Source organism: Echinops telfairi, unplaced genomic scaffold (assembly GCF_000313985.2).
Source record: "Echinops telfairi isolate 266 unplaced genomic scaffold, ASM31398v2 ScPeMD7_7466;HRSCAF=8504, whole genome shotgun sequence".
NCBI lineage: Eukaryota > Metazoa > Chordata > Mammalia > Afrosoricida > Tenrecidae > Echinops > Echinops telfairi.
The window spans coordinates 4,904,161-4,918,021 of NW_022111366.1; the positions used below are offsets into that span (position 1 = coordinate 4,904,161).

Consider the following 13,861-nt stretch of genomic DNA (forward strand, 5'->3'; position numbering starts at 1 on the left):
TTGAAACCACCAGGTGCTCATCAGGAGAAAGACGGGGCTTTCCACTCCTGTAAACAGTCTTGGAAACTCACAAGGACAATTCTACTCTGTCCTATAGGCTTGCTATGAGACGGCATCCACTCAATGGCAGTAAGTTTGAGTTTCTGAGCCTTATGCTTACCAGCTTTGTACTGTTTCTAACGGCAGTCAGGTTTGTACTGTTTTTGCCTTCCTCTGTCATGTGGCCATCTGAACCTGTTTCCCTAGTGAACACAGACCCACTGCCCTGCCTCTCCCTGTTTGAACATCTTGCCTTGATCTTTCTTGCTTCATCAACTCCATGACCCATTGTCAGCCATTTCATAGCACTAAACCAAATACCGAGACCAAGGCCGAAGGCCAAGCCCAGAAATAAAACAGGTCTGTTATTTTCTTCACTCTACCTATTGCCATGTTCACAAGATATTCTAAAATAAAATCGCTGTTTACCAGCTGTCTCCCTGAGAGTCAAATACTCTATCCTTTATCCAAGAAGTATTTAATATTAAAGCGCCTACTTTATGCCTGGCCCCAATAACCAAAGCATACCCAAATTACATCCCTCTAGCTGGGGAATGACTAAGAAAATTACCATATAACTCAAGTATAAGCTGACCCGAATACCAGCCAAGGCACTTAATTTTACCCCCAAAACTGCATAAAAAATGTGCTGGAAAACTTGGCTTACACAAGAGTATACATGGTATATGGTTTAAGAAGAAAACTGCTATACAGAAAAGTAGACCTAGGAAAATGACAGGGTTAAAGTAAGGGAGCAATTTAAAATTTTATATAGGATGATAAGGGAGTATCTTAAAAAACACAGCTAGATATGAATAAAGTGATATAATTAAAAACAACTTTTTACTAGAATTTTCCCCCCTTACATAACACAGGCTAAAGTTGATTTACTAAATGAAAACATAATTATGTTGAGTTCCGGTATACTACATGCGAGGCACTGGGGAGACGAGTGCAGTGCAGAGGAAAAGCCCTTGCCTTTGGGAAGTTGTATATTGCAAGGTGATTTCAGCACTGGGACTCTTGGGAGGAGGCTTAGAATGATGTTTGTTGGGCCGAATAACTTCTAAATATTTTTGCAGCTCAAAAAACTTTCTTTCGATTCGACAGGAAGACAGCAACTATACTTGAAGACGAAAAATATGGCTGCAAATCTTATTTAATTTTTTTTTCTGAATGCAAAAGTGTAACATTTTTTTTGACCCAAATAACATCAATTAAGCTAAACCACAGTGCCCGTTATGATGTTGTTCAACTATGCATTAACAAGTTCATCTGTCTTATATATGAATGTATGTGCCATAGCTTATTATAAATAATTTCCCATGTTATTAAAAAGGCCGTAAAATGCAACTATTACTAGCAATTGTCTACTGTGTGGATGTGTCATCTTTATTTAATGAGCACTAAGCAATTCTTGTTATTATAACAGAAACATCTTATGTAACATCTTTTCCTATAACTGAGTATTTATTTAAAATTCTTAACATATTCTTTTAATTTTCTGAAATTTTGTCGTATTTTGAATATTCGAGTTATGTGAGTTTTAAAAGCAATGTGAGACACACACACACACACACACACACACACAATATTTCTGCCCAGATTTTGATGCCACTAAGAGTAGAGGCATACTATGTTAAACTTCGTCTTCTTTATGGTAATATCTTTCCTTTAATAACAAAACTTATTTAAAAGACTATGTTCCTAACTCACCTGTTATTTCTCTTAAGCATTTTAATGTGATATACTTTTATATGAACACAGGAATACTAATTAAAATGAAGCCTTAGTATGAAAACTTTTTTTAATTTATCAGACTTTCAGGTAAAGATGCAAAATTATTCATCTGAAATTCAAGGAAAGCCTAATTATGTTCAGATGGATGACTGTGCACTTGGAGGTGGAGTTCTAAAATGAAACACTTGTCATTCAAGGTTTTTGTTAAAAGACACTGATTTATGAGAGTAAATGGTACAAAGCGGTAGAATCATAGAGATCAAATGGGAGATACTTCATTTAACAATTATGGAGTGCTTCAGGGAAACTGGCACTCCTCTGTAAGTGTGGTATTCTAGCAGTCATGTTCCTTGAATTCTTTTAAATTAAGGGACTTTTGATCAACTGTTATTTTATTAAAACCAACAAAGAGATCGTTTTTTGAAGGAAGCAAAACCATGAACAAAAAATGCAACTCTCTCTCTTGTAGAGGGACAATATGGCAGGGTCCTGTTGTTTTACCCTTTCTACAAAGCCATCGAGACTCTAAACAAGTCTTCAGTAATTTCACATTAACTTAAAGGTAGTCACAGCTTTTCCTTCCTTGCACAATTAACAGACATGTACTTAACATTAATAAGAAACTTAAAATTGCCACCAACTGCATAAATCATCTCTTAAAACATTTTGATCCCATTTTATAAATCCAGTCTTCAAGCAGTTTCTCTCATAACCGTCTACCTAATTCAATCTGGAGTAGTTATCTCTCTTCATTCCCTCTCTGGATCCCATGTCTTTGTTTTTGGGTTATAGCTGTTTTTTTTTCTTGGTACAGCACATCTCCCAAAAGCTTAATTAAAAAGAGCACATGGGAACAGATTTTTGAAACCTAATGTAGGTAAATATTTAGAATTCAAGGAATTCATCTTCTCTCATTAAGTTTGATGAAATTTCTCCAATGCTTCTAGCTGTCACCATTGCTCTTGAAGAGTCTAGAGCAATTCTGATTCCGGATACTTTTTACAAGATTTTTGAAAGTATCATGAACTGCTGAAAGAACAAGCTGATCCATCTTGGAAGAGATATAGCCAGTGTGCTCCATAGAGGCAAAGACGCAAGACTGTGTCTTCCATATTCTGGACACGTTGTCAGGAGAGATGGGTCCCTGGAGAAGGAGCTAGTAGGTAGGGTAGAGCAGCAGAGTGAAGGAAAAAGAAAACCCTCAAGGAGATGGACTGACATAACAGCTGCAACAATGGCTCAGGCAATTGTGAGGACGGTGCAGGACTGGGCAGTGTTGTGCAGAAAGTCCCTATGGGTCCGAACGGACTCAATGGCACCTAACAAAAACAACATTTAGGGGAATATAAGTCAGTGTGTAACATCTACCTTATAACCACTATCCTGAATACTACTTCATCCTGTTACACTGTAACACTATTACTGTTATTGGTAACACTGCAGGGCAAGCATTGGACTCTTACACAGGCCAGTGGTTCAAATCCACCAGCTGCTCTACAGAAAAAGACAAACTTTTCTGCTCCAGTAAAGATTTATGACCTCAGAAATCCAAAGGGGAATTTCTACTCTCCTGAAGAGTTGCTATGAGTTGAAGTCAACTCATTGGCAGGGGGTAGGAGTTGATGGGTATAGTTGATTCAGACAAGAATCAACAATGAATACTGCTAACACAGGATAAAAGACTGTGGGATAAAGATATACACATGGTCTCAAAGACAACACTCCACATAGCATTTATTAATTACGAAAGCAAAAAGATATCTTTATATGACCTTATGATAAAATTTAACCTTAAATTCAAATTTAAAAATCACCAATAATGGCCTAAATGTAATTCTTTACATCATGTGCTGTGTAGTGAAGAATGTGGCTTTGCCCTTGGCTTTTGAGAAGTGATCTATGTCACATCTGATGGGCAAGTCTTTGTTTAAGGCAGGGTTGGACACACTGGATCATGGGATAGGACTGTTTGGGTGGAGGCTAACCAAGCCAGAAAGATCAACCATACTATGTAGGGTAGGTATTTTGAGTCACATGGTACCAGTTAAACTGGGCATTGAGTTCAATCGGGTGAACAGTTGATCAGGCAGTCATGTCTACTTAATGAAGCCCCAGTAAAAATTCTGCACAGTGGTTAACACATCCTGGGCCAAGTAGAAACAGGCTCTGCCCTAGCATTTTTCCTGTGATGGATTTTTAGCTGTATGTTTTCCTTGTAATAAACCATAATTGTGAATATAATAGCTTTAGTGTGTTCTAGAGAATTATTGCACCTGAGGGCAGTTAGGAAACACCCAAACTTGCAATCAGTGTCAGGAGTTCAGTGATATACTTGGGAGCTAAGTCTCCCTTAGTTAGCCCCAGGCAGATGCAATGAGAAGGACCTGCCTATCATCTGTGTAATACACATGCCCCAAATCATTTACCCACATCTTATCATGAGGAAACCATAAGAAAAATTCAATTGAATGATACTCTTCTAAACAACTGCCTTTAACTCTTTAAAAATATTAATGCCATAAAAGACACAAAACACAGGGGAGTTTTGTTCTAGATTAAAAGAGATAGGATGATCAAATATAACAAATAATCCTTTATTGGATCCTAGATTGGGGTAAAAGACAGCTATAATGTATAATTTTGTAACAAATGGGAAAATTTGAAAATTGAGTGCATTTTAGTTAACAGTACTTATTGTTTCAATGTCATGGATCCCAGGTCTGGATTTGGGTCAAATATAGATTTGAAAAGGACAGGGAAGATCAATAACGTAAAGGAAGGCTTAGTGAAATGTTGGGAGGTAAGAACAAACAGAGTTCGATGATGCACAAGCTCAAAAGCTGGGAAATAGTACCAGAGATAATTTTAAAAAATATATCAGAATCAGGTGGATATTTAGGATACTAAAACTCTAAGAAGGCAGGGGGTTTCATCATTTTTTTTGTCTACTGATCAATGTTTAGAATTTAGTAGATATTCAAAAAGTATATGTTGAACAAATCTTAAATATAAGATATATAGGTATATATAGGAACTAGAAACATAGAATTTACAAAAGCTATCAAGAGATTCTGTTATGGAGTGCTGGTGGTATAGTGTTATATATTGGGTTGATAATTTCAAGATCAGCAGTTCAAAACCACCAGCTGCTTGCTCCTTGACAGGAAGACTGTAAAGAGTTACAGTCTCGGAAACTCACAGGTACAGTTCTACACTGTTCTATAGGGTCGCTATGAGTCAGCATTGACTCGATGGCAGTAAGTTTTGGTTTTGGTTTAGCAAGAGCTATGCACTTTAAAGATATTTAGGGAAGTAGCCATATTTAAGGACTCTGTCTTCTTCCATGCTAACTTACCAGAGAGAGCTCAGCCTGGGATTTTAAGTGTAAGCCCCAATAATAAAGTTGTCTTTCCCCCCTTTTCCAATATTACTTTTGTGTATATGTTTATAAGAAACCTCACTGTGAAGTTGGTGATTATGGTCATACGCCATCTAGTACCACTAAAACTCCATTGATTATTCTGAAGAGATTTCTCAAGATTTGGTCTTGGGATCAACATCAGCATCATCTAAGAGCCTGTCAGAAATGTCAATTCTTAAGACTTCATCTCAGGCCTACTGAGCCAGAAAACTTGGGGATAAGGGTTAGTAACCTATGCTTTACCAGGCCTTCCTAGTGATTTTAATGTACATTGAAGAGCTAAGGGGAAATAATTTAAAGGTAATAAACTGATAAAATAACCACCTCATATTTTAAGTCCTTTTCTTGAGGTATGGATAAACTTTTAAGGCCCAAACACATGATACTATATTTGTAATAAAGCTTAGTGTAACATAGTAACATAATTTACTGTATCAGGATTATACAGTAACCAGCCTAGATGAATAAGTAATGCAAAGAGGCACGCACTTACTTTAATGTTTCAGCAAGAAAGAAGCTCTGCTGCACATCGTCATGTGTGGGAGTAGAGGAATAAACATCCTTGACCCCAGAAAATCCACCACTCACTCGGCAATACTTTTCAATCGCCTGTGAAAGACAGGAGACAAAACATCTATTCCACATAATTTCAGCATTTTAAGAATATTGTATTTCTTGAATATAATGCACAGTTTGTATGCGTGTATGTATTGGGAGTGGAGGTGTGTGCAAGTAAAGAAACCAGGCTAAACTTCACAGAGATATGTATGAGAATTTGATGTTTTAAGAAGAAGATTTATTATCAAATAGAAATAGTCTCATACTAGAAAAGTTTACTGCGGTATCCTGCTTGCTTTGGAATTTCTCCTTCTCTAAAACTCTATACTCTTGCAAGCACATTTTGTATTTCCAGGATGTAAGTCAGTTTGAATTTGAAATAAAAACGCAATTTCATGAATCCCAAGGACAAACAATAATGCAAGCATACTAAAATGTACTGCTGAGTAGCTCTCCATAGTGATAACAATAAAAGGGCATATTGACTGTATACAGCTACAATGTCAGATAGTGCATTATCACAAGCCTATGAATTAGGCAGTATAGATGTTATCCAGTGACAGGAAGAGTCCACATACGCATTTCTACAATAATTACGGTCTTACAAGAGAGGAGTTCTGAAGCACTTACTATGCGCTAAAAACGGTTTCTAAGAGCTTTACGTGCCTGAAGTCATTTAAATTTCACAACGACCCCATGAGGTAAGTACTCAATATCTCATTGGACACATGGGAATGAGGCACAGAGTAATCTGGTTCCACATCACCGTTGCACCAGACTAAACAAACGCAAGTAAATAGAATCTACTCACAATCCTGCTGTTCGAAGCAACCAGAACACTGTGTATGCAGGTGCGCAACACTTCAGAAATCAGCCATTCACGACAAGTTGAAAGCCTAAGTGTCCTTATTTCTCTACTCCACTCCGAGAGACTGTCCGATGAAAGTGCTGTCGGTCACTACTCAATACTAGTCTGGCTCGCTGGCTTTGTCTTGCTACTTTTAGTACTCTCCAGGTTCTCCTCCTTCCTAACATTAAGCTGATTAGCAATAAAATGGTTTCTTTAATCAAGTGGCTCATTTGACTGCTCTATTTTGATAGCTCTATTTTGATAGCTAGGGTTTAAAGTCTTTGCATCAGAGTTTTGCATTTTCCTCTACCTAAAAACAGGAATGATTTACAGAGGGGTTTAAGTAAGTTATGCTTTAAACATTCATTACAAAAAAAAAAAGCCTTCTCTTTTGTCTCCTTACCTCATCTTCACCTCATGGTATACTTTTGAAATATGAATTTAGAGTATCATTACTTCCATTGACAAATCATACTTTGAGTTTGTGTGTGTCCATATAGTCCAAAAAGGCAAAATTCTAAATCTTGTAAGTCAAATGTGGATAGATGCGAGTTGAAGTTTGAGCGTGACAAATCTCCTCATGACAGATTAAGGATGAAGCCATGCTTCCTGTGAGGGCACACACAGGGGCCTTAGGAAGCGACCACATGACTGATGTGTTTCTCAGTGAGAGTATGTGCTTCTGTCATCCTTCTCTCTACTTTCTGACCCACAGGATTCAGAAGTACAGGCAGTCCCTGGGCTACCAACAAAATCCATCCTTATGTGCGTATTGAAGTTGAATTTGTAAGTCAGTTTGAATTGGTGTATACAGTTTCTGTTTAGCCTTATTTAGTGGTGGAGTGGTTAAAAGGTCAGCAGTTAAAACCTACAAGGCGGTCCATGGCAAAGAAATGCGCCAATGGGCTTCAGTAAAGATTTACAGTCTTAGAAACTCTATGGGGAAGTTCTACTTAATCCTGTACAGTCCTTATCATTTGAAATCTACTTGGTGGCAGAAGGTGTGGGTTTGGGGTTAAACACCTTTTTTGTGATTAGAAAGCTGCATGCATAGCAAGTAAAAGTGATTGTGATGAATACTGTTAAGAGTAGCGTTGGTTCAATTGTTTCAAAGTGATGGCATATTTATGTAACATTAAAAGGCACGTATGTATTAACCTAGGGGGCTACATTGCCTTTCGTCGTCTAAATAAGAATCATTAACTATTGGAGAGCATTAAGGAACATAGATTCATTATAAGATCACCTTATGTATGTATGTATGTATGTATGTATCTATCTATCTATCTATCTATCTATCTATCTATCTATCTGTATCTATCTATCTATCATCTCTCTTCTATCTCTTACATAAACTATTACCTGACTTACATAAGTGTTCCAGGCACTGCTGCTGACAGGTATGTGTCTGTGTCCTGTCCCTGAGCCTCTATGACAAGAGCTTGACTACCTTCCTTCTCAACTGTGCCAGGACCCCTTGCACAGAGTTTCACTAGTAGCTCTTTTTCCAATTCTGGACCAAGGGACCAGGGAACAGCAACATCAATAAATGCCGTAGCTATTATTGCTCTGTTAACCACCTTGTGCTACTGATACTCTGTTTACTGTTAAACTCCACAAGAACTACCTAGGTCTGAATGCCAAGTGATACATCAGTGTCTCTGCCTTAATTCAAGTCTTTATCACATTATTCCTAGGTTACTGCTGTGGTTTCTATAAACAACCAATTTTCAGACTACCATCAAATCCCGTTTTTTTGTTTCGTTACTTCCTTACTGAAAAGTCTTCCATAGTTCCTTCCTCCTTGGTAGTGCTAATTGAGTCTCAAAGTTAGGGAGCTCTAGCAAATGAGGAAGAAGGCTATGATCTGAAGGGCTTTTTAAATGGACAAGAACTTCCTTTTCCCAATCCCCACATGAACTAATGCACATAGTGACTGGCATGAGTTATGGAGAGAAATATCGTGTGTGTGTTTTATTCCTAAAACACTGAGCACACGTTTCTGGCATATAAAGCCACTAAACTTTTCTTCCCTCTGTTTGATACTCTGAAACCTTTATATATTTCTTTGTATAAATTGATGTACATAATGACCTACTACTTCATTCATGTCTGAGAAATATACTAACATTTCTAACATTATCTGAGATATCCTCAGACTCTATCCAGACTGCAAGCTTAAGTTAAATAATTGAAATAAAATATTCATCAAAATGAGTAATGCTTACCATAATTCAGAAATACGCAAGGTTAAGATACCCTAGTCTTGGGAATAAAGTGTACTTTGTGAAAGGATTGTTGGTGTCCCCCGATGAATTGATATTCATAAGGACCCAAGAAGGCTGGTATTTTAAGAATGAAGCACGAGCTTTACTTACAAACCATTAAAATATCTTCCTTTCATATTTATGTACTTCTTTTAATATGGAACAATTGTAACAATCCACTGATTCTATTTGTGACTGCTATGAGTCGGATAGACGTGATGGCAGAGAGTTTGGTTTAGAGATTTTAATATCAAGGAAATACTCTGAAATAAGTAGGCAGCAATCTCATATCCAAGCTTGTGAACCTCAGCACTTCTGTAGTGGCCCCTGCAGCCCCAGTACTAAGTATTAAAAAGACAGGATGGAAAATTAAACTGCTTATTTATAATACTGAAAAATTACCTTTTAAATCACTCATTATAATTATTCAGTAACGAGGTAAAATTAATAAGGAAGTACTTCTAATAGATGAGAAACCAGCATTCTAAGGTTTACTTCTGCTCATGTGACTTTAAATTGACGAAGTTTCTTCATCAGGTAAAAAGTCCTAGTTACCGGCGAGGTAACGGAGATGGGAACACACGGAAATTTTACAAACAGGTGGGTCGGATTTGAACATTTTTGCAGATAAAATGAAATACAGGCTTCCTTACCAGTGCTGCCTCCCAGCCCCACTGTCTGTATCTTGGATCATGAGTGAATCGCCATAGGTACCAATAGGTTTCAATCACTTCTGGACGGAGGATGTAGTACTTTTCAGCTTGGCGGACTGCCACAGCCTCTACTGCACCATCAAACTTGAATGACTCAGGCCCTAGCTTTAATGCTGTAACATGACAAAAGAAATAAGTGATCAAAATAAAATCACTTTTGCTGTTAACGGTTTTGCCCTCCCAAATACAGTATGAAATTAAGTTATTATTGTAATTGTTTTTATTGTTCCTGTTTTGCAAATGTGCTACTTTAAAAGACCCATATTTAGTTTTCTTATAATAGGCTCATTTTTGTTTCCCATTTTCCTGACATGTAATATTTCTTATAATGTACATTAGGCATACTGTTAAACCTAATTATATTGACAAAAGTCCACTAAGCTTATAGAAATAAATGCAAAGGTAGACATACACATATTACATATACTATTTTAAGTTATAAAATGACACATAGTGTATTGCACAAAATATTTTCTTAAAGTCAAGATAAATGTACAGTTCTTTTGATATGAACATTTCAGAGTTGAGATTTTGAATTAAATTCAGTTATAAATGATACACCTTTTAGTGAAAACAAATTATAGTATATAAGAATACATTTTAAAATTTAAATCTACTCTCCACAGCCCTTGTCTACACAGCTAGATTCAAATTGCCCATCACTAAGGACTTCATCAGTAATGTGCCCATTTAAAGGTTTGAGAAAAGGTGGACATTACACATGTACATGGCATATGATTTCTTGAATGTGATTTACATACAAGTTGGAATATAGCACATGAAAGGCTTTTTAAGGGCTTTCATTGCACCTGCAAGGTCTGCCTCCATTGCTATATTGAAGTTACACACCGAGCTGCCACTTTTCCTTCTACACATTGCTTGGTGGCAACGGTTAAAATAGTTTCAAGCCTCCTTTGAGATGTGTTTTTATATTTCTTTCAGAAAAGGTGTCATAAGAGCCACAGACATATGCTAGTATGGCCAGATTTCAGCATTGCAAGAGTGACAAAAAACTCTAAATAATCTCAAAACAAAACCAAATTCACTGACTTCAAGTCGACACTGACTCATGGCAACACTGTAGGATAGGACAGAACTGCTTTTGCTAGTTTCTGACCCTGTAACGCTTCACAAGAGAGAAAGCCCAGAGCAGGTGGCTTCAACTGCTGACCTTGCAGTTAGCAGCCCAATGTGTAACCACTACGCCACCAGGGTTCCTAAACAATCACAAGGGATGTGAAGATCAAGTGTTTGGTATCCCCTTCTCCTGTCCAACATCAAACCAAACCAAATGAGAACAAAGAAACAAACAAAACACACAACATGATTGTAGGTCGTTCTATTAAATGCATTCCATATGATCCAGTAGTTTATAACTGCAATTGTTTAATGCTAAGTCTTAGGCAATTCAAACAGGAGTTCTAAGCAGTTTGAATCTACCAGTCACTCGGGGGTGGGGGTGGGGAGCAGTGTTTTTATTCCTCTCCAACACTGCAAGTTTAAATAAATAAAAATTTGCTTCCCCCAAACTTGTTTACAATAGCTTTCTAGAAATTTCGGTATCCAGTTCTGGGTTCTCTAACTTACTTAAACCTGATCAGCATGACCTCTACTGTAAACCTTGAAAGAAGACAGCATTGTGCTCAAGAAGCCTCTGAAATTGAATATAAATCTGTGTGTGTACATAAAGCCTGGACCACATCCTCAGAGGGATCTGAAAGCCAGCTTACTGAAGAAAGTCTGCCATAGAGCAAATATGATTTGGCATTTAATGAATGCTTTTAGAATGAGGATAAAAGCTGAACATCATAAATGGTGAGATAATATTCCAAAAAAATATAGTAAAAGCTAGGCCATTTTGCTGGATTTCTTATGTTTTCCTCTCTCAAAACCCATTATTGCTGAGGTTATCAAAGTTTTCAATGTCAATTACATATTTACTTGTGGAATTAGAATGACAAGAATACCTTTATTGTAGTAGAAATTGGTTGTATAGAGCAAATATTTTAAATAAAAAAATTATTTTGCTTACTGATAACTTGTATCTTTACAAATTAAACAGAAAGCTGTATGTCCTGTGGAGAGTTGGTGAGTTGCAAATGCAGTTATTAAGGTATAAGACATTACCTTCTTGTTACTTATACAAAAGCCTATCAATCTGAGATTCAGAGCAGTTTAAAATATGAATTCATGATACTATTAATAATAAATGCATTTTTTTCCTATTAGGTGGTTAAAATACCTAACAATGTTGCCTTTTATTATAATGAGTCCCAACAACTGCAAGCTGAAAACTCAGGTCTGGATATCTAAATTTCTAGAATTTTATTGCAAACAAACTGTGAGGGTAACAAATTTATACATACATTTTGTATAAAATGTATGTGTGTAAAAACATTACCACAGAGTGGCTGGTGTATTCAAACTGCTGACCTATTTTATTGCAAACAAACTGTGAGGGTAAAAAGTGTGTGTGTGTGTGTGTGTGTGTGTGTGTGTGTGTGTGTGTGTGTGAGAGAGAGAGAGAGAGAGAGAGAGAGAAAACATTTCCCCAGAGTGGCCGGTGGATTCAAACTGCTGACCTTGCTGTTAGCATCCCAACATGCAATCCACCAAGACAACTCCTATCTTTACAGTTCACCACATCAACAAGGCTCCTGTGTAAAAATAGGATCACAACTAAAAAAGGTGCATGGTTCTGGATTCATTTAAGTGAGGGTCACTAGGGAAACACACAATAGGTCAGTAAAAGACCAGGGCACCAGATGGATGATTCAGCGTCCACTCACTGAAGCCACTGCCATCAAGTCAATTATGACTCAATGCAACATTACAGGCTGGGGAGAACTTCCTCTCTGGGCTTCTGAGACTCGTTACAGAAGCAGAAAGCTCCATTTCTCTCCCACAGAGCAGCCGGTAGTTTTGAACTGCTGACTGACCTTGCACTGAGCAGTCACACGCGTAACCCACAATGCCACTGGGGCTTAGTTCTGACACCACACTTACAGTAAATATAGCAGTAACTCTTGAGCAGCTGAATATAGGATCTAACATTAAAACTATCTACTTCAGTTTCTTTTATGCAACTCTTTATGTTTGGCTATCAAACAAAAAATTTAAAGTTATGCTAAAAATTAAAAAACACAGTGTGACACACAAAGCCAAAATCAGAATCAGACTGGATATTGAATTGTAAAACTGGGTATTTAAAATCATGCAAAGCATGGTGGGGTAAAGGGAGACGATGTCAAAGGGTTCACGTAGAAAAAGAATGTTTGAAAACTGATTGTGGTAGCAATTGTACATTCTACTTGTGATCGAAATATGGAATGATATATGTATAAAATCCCAACTAATAAAAGTAGAACATTAAAATAAAATTATGTAAAACAGGAAGGAGACAATAAAAATCAGTGCGTTTAAAGATATATGAAAATACCCACCAAAAAATCAATACCTAGGTATATATCATATTCAAACTGCATAAAGCCAGACAGATAGAACTTTAAAGAAGTCAGAGTTCGGGGATGCAGGTGAGTGAGGTGGAGGGGTACTAATTCACATATAGAGGAATGTGGATAAGATTTACGCTACTGAAATAACAACAAAAACCCCACCAAACTAGAATTCAAAACTCAGTGAAATCATCCTTCAAAAGTCTTTTCTTGCCCAGTATTCTTTAACCCTTTTATCATAACTGTCTCCCTAAGGAACCGTTCTGTATATTTTTACCTAATTACCTACTTCCAGCATATTTTAATACCAAATATGTACTATCTATCTGTTTATGACTATATGTGCTTTATAAATAAAAGAGTAGAACCTTTTGGGGAAGCACCCCCAAAACAATTTTTGTCACTGTTTTGACAATGATTTGTCCTAGTAAGGGCACCAAAGCCCAGAATAACTAGTGAATTATCCAAAGCAACATTAGTGGACTTTAAAATGTACTGAACTGGTTAACCAATAAAACACTAGTTAAGATATCGATTAAACATTCCAGACACTATGGGCAGTCTCCAAGTTACAAACGGGGTCTATCCCTGTCTTGGCCATTTAAAACCCGTCCTAAGGTGAGCTAGATCATCAGCGGGGCATTCCACAAGGCAGACACGTCTTGGTTAAAACCCTTCCTAAGGTGAGCTAGATCATCAGCGGGGCATTGCACAAGGCAGACACGTCTTGGTTAAAACCCGTCCTAAGGTGAGCTAGATCATCAGCGGGGCATTCCACAAGGCAGACACATTTTGGTTAAAACCCGTCCTAAGGTGAG

The 13,861-nt window shown here is 37.2% G+C and overlaps 1 protein-coding gene across 2 annotated transcripts in view; it reads right to left on the minus strand.

The window, feature by feature from the left end:
* Positions 1–13,861, minus strand: part of MAN1A2 (mannosidase alpha class 1A member 2) — a 179,449-nt gene that overhangs the window by 11,795 nt on the left and 153,793 nt on the right. For both annotated transcript variants that reach the window (XM_045283724.1, XM_004714870.4), the window contains exons 11-12: positions 9,529–9,701; positions 5,694–5,809 (exon numbers count right to left, since the gene is read on the minus strand). In XM_045283724.1, the coding sequence (XP_045139659.1) occupies positions 5,694–5,809; positions 9,529–9,701 (289 nt within the window). The remainder of the gene's footprint in view (positions 1–5,693; positions 5,810–9,528; positions 9,702–13,861) is intronic.